Raw genomic sequence first — 7,500 nt, 5'->3', positions numbered from 1 at the left:
CGTCGATTGGGAAACAAGGAATAGGCACCAGAAATGAGAGAGGTCAGACGCTAATAGAATTCGCCAAAGCTCGATCTTGACATAGACCAAATGAATGAGATATTAAAGGAAGCTGAAAAAGGCAGTAAAGACGAAAAAGAAAAGTTCAGTAAGCTTTTGCTAGAGGCAAAAAGATTTATGAAACAGCATAGGGACATGAAAATAACATCAATCAGAGACAAAATAGAATCAGCAGAGCTAAGACAATAAACAAGAAGAAAGATGTGCACAAATTTAACATATGAAAAAAAATGAAGCTCTTCTTTCTAGCACCAGCTTTAAAGCAACAAAGAGGAGGCTCAGAATAGGGAAAAACCGTATGCAGTAAAGAAACCCAATGGAGAGGTAACACAAAAAAATGACTTCTATTGTGATTTATACCACTCAAATGATCACAATTAGAGACGTTCCAAACATTACAGAAGAGGAAATAAAAAAGGCACTAAAAGGCATGAAAAGAGGAAAAACACCAGGGGAAGATGGCATTAGTGTAGAACTTATTCAAAATGCAGGAGAGACTGCAGCAGTAATACTGGCTAATCTTTTTGACAAACGTCTAAGCAATGGTAAAACTCTGGAGTCCTGGAAAAACGCAATAATAATTTTAATACACAAAAAGGAGGACACAAAAGACAAAGAATTACCAACCAATAAGCTTCCTTTCAGTAAGCTATAAACTGTTCAGTTTATAGATTAATCATCACAGCCTGCATTACCAATACACTGGATTCAAAACAACCCGGGGAACAGGCAGGCTCTCACAGCAGCTTCTCTGCTACAGACCATATCCACACACTAACCCAAATAAGAGAGAAAACAAACAAATATAGGAAGCCTCTGTGTATGGCATACATAGATTACGAAAAGGTATTCGATTCAGTACAGATAGCAGCAGTACTAGATGCAATTCGTAAACAAGGAGTAGAGGAAATATATTGCAGATTATTAGAGGATATATTTAGAGATGGTACAGCGACCATCAAAATGCATGCAGAAACCAATAAAATACCAATAAAAAAGGGTGTTAGGCAGGGCGACACTATATCACCGAAGCTGTTTACAGCTTGCTCAAAAGTATTCAAGAAGCTAGATTGGAAGGAGAAAGGGATTAAAATAGGGGATGAACACTTAAGTAATATAAGATTTGCAGATGACATTGTTCTTTTCGGCGAGTCAGCAGATGAATTGCAACAATTTCAAAGCGATTTGAATAGGGAAAGATTGGTCTTAAAATGAACATGAAAAAGACTAAAGTTATGCTCAACAGTCACACCCCAGTTGAGCAAATGCAAATACAGGGCAAAGTACTAGAAGCAGTAAACGAGTATGTATACCTAGGGCAACTCATCCAGACGAATACATCCTACAGAGCCAAGATAAAGCAGTGAATCAGACTAGGTTGGAGTGCCTTCGGTACACAAAGTAATGAATTACAAGGTCGTCTGCCACTATGTCTAAAGAGAAAGAATTTGGACTAATGTGTCCTCCCCTTCATAACATATGGTCAGAAACGTGGACTATGACCAAAGTCTTGAGAGCATATTGGTAATTGCTCAAAGAGGAATAGAAAGGGTATGCTAGGAGTTAGCTTAAGAGACAGGAAAAGGGCTACATGCATCAGGCATCAAACAAAAGTAGAGGATATACTTAAAAGTAGTAGGCAGGACATATATATCAGAGACAGGCCAACAGGTGGATAAAGAAAACAACAGAATGGGAAATACAAGACACAAAGAGACCAAAGGCAAGACCAATGACAAGATAGTGGCGTGAAGTAGCGAATTTCACAAGAGTAAACTGGATACAGAGGGCACAAGACTGGAATACCTGGAAAAAATTGAGAGAGGCCTATGTCCTGCAATGGAATAATACAGGCTGACGATGATTATGATGATATATGATATATATTGGTAAAACTAAGAACTGTTGCTTTATGATGTTCCTTTTAAATGCACTGACCAAGGGGCAGCCTTGATTCAAACATTGTTTGGTTCCAGCTGAATTAACAGACTATAGTGTCGTGTTTTTGTCTTGTTCTTTTTCCCTGAGTGCTGGTAGACTTTGCCATTAAACTAACAGGACATCACCAATGCCGTTACAAAGTCAAAAGTTTTGACTGCAAACATAGATTGGGTATAGTGTAGATGAGTACACTCGTCACTGGGCGTTATAGTGATAACCATTGCGATCTCACCAATCACATAAGTGATCATAGGGGATCGTGTTTAGATCGTTGAGAGGGAAAAAGTAAGATATAATTGACCAATCTTATATCAGTTGCCCAAGCATGGGATGCAGGTATGTGTGTATGTGTGTGTGTGTTTGGGCACGTGTGTCTACATGTTCGTAAGTATGTACGGTCCTCACCACCCTCAAATTCACCGCTCTGCGTGAACTGATGGTTTCTAAACTTGTATCCGAAACACAAGCCATTTTGAGTAGTGGTATGTTTCAGATACAAGTCTCGAGAATGACTTTTCACACAACGGCAATACTGGTTGTTGAGCGTGGTGTGAGTGCATTCCGTTATTACTTCATATCTGTTTAAATTTTGTCTGATCGATTACAAGTTTGGTGATACAATATATTTCCTTTGTCATTGTACTTTGCTAAAAATTTATTTTGAGTACTAGAACACGATGGCATCGCGATATGATACATCTCTCATCGTCTTTTATCTGCAGATGAATCTCTATAAGAGGGCGTTACAGTGTCTTGCAGTCAGCAAAGACACAGACTCGAGAGTCCGGATCCCACACCCGACCACCAGAGCAGCTTCCTAGAACAGCATGTCCTCCCACACACCACCAGTACTGTCGGGAGATAAAATCACGTTGCATATCAGAGAATGCGTATACATCAGAATAATGTTTAATTCTGCGATTTCTCCCTAGGGCCAATGGATGAACAAGCTGATGAACTGCTAATGAAGTAAGAACTATTGTATGTGGTTCTTTGCCCGATAAAGAATTTGGGCAAAAGTACATTTTGTTAGTACAAATTCTGACTGGCATGCCATGTATACATGTTTAGCTGTTTCTGCTTTACCTTTCTGCATGATTGATGAGGCACAAAGTAATTTAACGTCGGATTGCAGTCAGGCAGGGTTGGCTTGGTTACTGTCGTAGGAGTTGATGTTGTAGATGTAGCACTTGTAAAAGATGTTGACGCAGTAGGTGTCTCAGATGTTGATTCAGTAGATGGCTTAGATGTTGACGCAGTAGATGTCTCAGATGTTGTAGATACCTTGGTCACTATAGTAGTAGTAAGCGTTACCGGTGTTGTTGTCTGGCCAGGCATGAGGCAGTGAGAAGTGTCTGTATTCGAGGGCCAGTTACAGGCTTCCTGGTCGATGTTCCACACTAGGCCTTCGGCGCACTCCCCGGGATACGCGGTGCCTCCGACACATTGCCAGTACTGGTGGAATGGGTGTGAGATTTATATGCACTGTATAGTATGTATATTTATTCTCATTCGTCTTTCTCTCTCTTTTCCCTTTCTTTCTTCCCTTTATATATTTTACACTGCCATATGTACCAGTGCACACATACACACACACACATATAAATAAATAAATAAATAAATATATATATATATATATATATATATATATATATATATATATATATGTGTGTGTGTGTGTGTGTGTGTGTGTGTGTGTGTGTGTGTGTATATATATATACATATACATACATATATACATATATATACATATATATACATATATATATACATATACATAATATACACACATATACATACATATACATATATATACATATACATACATATATACATATATATACATATATATACATATATATATACATATATATATACACATACATACATATATATACATATATACATATATATACATATATATACATATATATATACATATATATATACACATACATACATATATATACATATATACATATATATATTATATATTATATATATACACACACATATGCATACAGTCACGTACTAATTTGTACAATCACGTGCACTTTCTTCTCATCATATTCAAGCTCACAGACTCACTGTCAGACATGTTCGAGATGGCCTCACGTGAACGTCATGAGGTCACGATTCTGGGGGAAGGAAAAGATTGTCAAAAGTCAATTCTTAACCCAGACCGACTGAGGTCACAGTACTCATTTCCTTACCTCTCACCCTCACTCCCTGACTCTGCCCGGGCAAGGCCATTAAGTTAACACCAGGACGGCCAAGCCACGCGCTACCATACCATATCTGTTGCTTGCATCATCTGGTGTTATGTAAGTCCATAAACCACAATAGAAACCATGCAAACCTTCCAGTAAAGCAAATTTGAGTGACCACTCCACACAAACTATCTGGAGCAAATACTCATACACACTATTTACTTCCTCACACTTTTGTTAACAAATACAGTTAACACTACGGCTATTGCGTAATGAATGAATGAACTCAGTAAGCTATTTCAGTAGAACGACTTGTTACCACCATAGTAATTCTTTTTCGCCTTTGTTTGTCGAAATTAATAGTGGTTCGTTTCTTGTCAATACTTCTGCTGTCTTATAGCCCTTAATTATTTATTCTAAGACTTTCAGTGATTCAAGTAAACCTTTCTGGGATTCAACTGTATGCCCATAGTTTCCTCTTAGTCCGCCTTAGAAGGTTTATAGCCCAAGATATCCTATGTTGGTCGCTACAAAAACAAATCCTTCTCTTTGTCTACCTCTTCAAAAAAAAATCAAAATAAAACTAGTCTTTCTTTCATTTCTTGGCCTTGTATGTATGAAGTTGTCGAGCATGTAGGTGGAACGCTAAGAATCACGGAAAAGGGGATGGAGTGCAGGCACCGAAAAGCATGGCAGCAGACAGACAGCCAGACACCCTGAAGGACGAAATGAAGTGGGAGGCGCGCCTGCAATATACCTGACGAACAGCAGCCAAAAACCGAATCGAAGAAGTTAACACGCTAATGAGGACCAGAGAAGCTACACGCTCGAATCCAGTAAGTGGAAGTAGGACGTGCAGAATCGGAGGACCAGTCAACGAGGACACCCGAGTTAAGGGACGACCTGGACCAGCATACACAAGACGACACAGGTATGTGGTGACCGAGCGTTGTCTGAGACTTCAATGATAACGAATCCAAGATGGCGAATCACCACATGGACACGAGTCGTCTACATGCTCTACCTACGATTTAGGAGGAAAGCAGATGGAGGAATCTACATGCTGAATTGAACCTAGAGGTTAAGACATCAGTCCGCCAGCCACCGCTGCAGAATACACATCTTTACCGACCCTTTCCACAAACCACATTAAAAGATTTCTCGATGTAAATATATGAATTAAGTATTAGCAAGACACTAACTTTATTACACTGCGGGTCGGGGAGGAAGTAGTTGCCTTCGTCACACGTTGGGGTCGCCGGTGCACCCGTCTTCTGCGTCGTGGCAATCGTCGGAGGCTGAAGGACGGAGCAAAAGCTTATTTTCTCTTTTCTTTTCATTCAACTTTCGATGTGTGTGTGTGTGTGTGTGTGTGTGTGTGTGTTTGTGTTTGTGTGTGGATAGATATGTAGATGGATGTACTGTATATAAGAAAAAAATACATATACTGTATGTTTGAACGTTTATCTTTAATAATCTAATTACATATCCTATAAACACTTGTCATAATATCACCTAAAAGTTACACCCTTACCACCGGAGTGCTGAAGGGCAGGTCCAGGAAGCCCTCCTCCATGGTCCTGATGAGGTTGTAGGGCCGGCCGCTGCAGGATCCCGAGAAGTCGTCCGTCTCGAGACTCCAGACCATCATCCCCGCCAGACCCTGGCTCCTGGCGTACTGACCCTGGGGGCGTTTGGCGTCGCTTGAGTCCTTCTCTCTCTCTCTCTCTCTCTCTCTCTCTCTCTCTCTCTCTCTCTCTCTCTCTCTCTCTCTCTCTCTCTCTCTCTCTCTCTCTCTCTCTCTCTCTCTCTCTCTCTCTCTCTCTCTCTCTCTCTCTCTCTCTCGCTCTCACCCTGGGGGCGTTTGTCGTCGCGTGAGTCCCTCTCTCTCTCTCTCTCTCTCTCTCTCTCTCTCTCTCTCTCTCTCTCTCTCTCTCTCTCTCTCTCTCTCTCTCTCTCTCTCTCTCTCTCTCTCTCTCTCTCTCTCTCTCTCTCTCTCTCTCTCTCTCTCTCTCTCTCTCTCTCTCTCTCTCTCTCTCTCGTACTGACAGTTTAGAGCCAGCAATCTTACAGAGCATACGTGTTTTTGTCCTCTCTCGTGACCTAGTGACCTGATAATCCTGACAATTAGATCTTACGAATCTATCAGATAAATTGTGAGCCAGTGAGTGACGCTTTGTCTACATAAGTGCCATGGTGATTATAATTTCTATAGTAATAAAGTGACAGAAAGCGAGTGAAATTCGCACCGGAGTTGATCACAGCTTTAGCGTGCGAGCTGGTTTTTGGACCGGAGCGTCTGTTTGACAACGCCCCTTGTCAACAAAGTGAGGTCGGGGAGTGACCGCTAGGGTCAATCCCAATCAAATAGAGGGATAGCAATACAACCAAAACAACAGCATACCCTGAGCGTTCACCTGTGTTGACCTTGTCGGACCTCAGGCATGCCCTGAGGCAATTCGGGGAATACCCTCGCCGGGTTAAATCTGACGTCATGGCTAGTGCTGCCATACCGGCGTCTGAGGCCCCGACCGACCCAGGAATGGAAATGGAAAACGAACCCTTGACAACTAAAAGGCCAGCAACACTCAGCAACGAAGACATCACCATGGATTGCGGCAACAACGGCGACCTTAACGGGAAATGCGAAAACCCGCCAAAGAAATTGAAGAAATCCACAAACGACACTGAGGCAGAACCGAAAGAAAGGGAGAATGATATTCCCCCACAAGACGAAACTGACGACGACGGATTCACACTTGTGCAAAACAAGAAGAAGAACCCAAAGAAATCGAACGCTGAAGCCGGACCACTGGAAAACGGACAAACTCGCAACAACAACAACCGACGGCCCTTACGACCTGCAAAATGTGAGGAAGGCTACATACCTCAAGATTAGAGGGTAAGGCTAGACTTTCCGAAAGACACAGATGTTGCCTCGAAGTACAGATGGCTGTTGCATGCCACGAAACAGCATCATGGCACCAAAATCATATTCAGGAGAGATGAACACACATACATAATGGTTGAAAGGAAAGAAGATGTAATTAAAGATCTTCTGAATACGGTGGAATCAAGCTCCACAAACCAACAGCACCCAAGGCCAAATCGCCAAGGGTCGACATAATCATTTTTGGGCTTAGTGTTCATCAAGAGGTGAGCATAATAGAAGCCCATGAACACCTGGCGAGGCCCAAGCGCCTGAAGGGAAAAGAGGCAGTGGTGGCCGAATGGACAGGACCCGAGCCTCCCCCGGAAAAAAATCTGGGTTCCTGGGGCCTACCGCCCA

The 7,500-nt window shown here is 41.8% G+C and overlaps 1 protein-coding gene across 1 annotated transcript in view; it reads right to left on the bottom strand.

The window, feature by feature from the left end:
• The window catches only part of LOC122242652 (chitinase-3-like protein 1), a 17,223-nt gene that overhangs the window by 1,181 nt on the left and 8,542 nt on the right, over positions 1–7,500 (bottom strand). Inside the window, exons 8-11 of the mRNA XM_086537468.1 lie at positions 5,746–5,895; positions 5,414–5,509; positions 3,088–3,456; positions 1–2,852 (exon numbers count right to left, since the gene is read on the bottom strand). The exon at positions 1–2,852 is cut by the window's left edge and continues 1,181 nt beyond it. Coding sequence (XP_086393594.1) covers positions 2,745–2,852; positions 3,088–3,456; positions 5,414–5,509; positions 5,746–5,895 — 723 coding nt within the window. The 3' untranslated portion in view covers positions 1–2,744. The remainder of the gene's footprint in view (positions 2,853–3,087; positions 3,457–5,413; positions 5,510–5,745; positions 5,896–7,500) is intronic.

This window comes from Penaeus japonicus, unplaced genomic scaffold, assembly GCF_977035675.1.
Source record: "Penaeus japonicus unplaced genomic scaffold, GWHDUDI00000001_assembly GWHDUDI00000006, whole genome shotgun sequence".
In the NCBI taxonomy this organism is placed as follows: Eukaryota; Metazoa; Arthropoda; class Malacostraca; order Decapoda; family Penaeidae; genus Penaeus; species Penaeus japonicus.
This window is presented reverse-complemented; position numbering and strand designations above follow the sequence as displayed.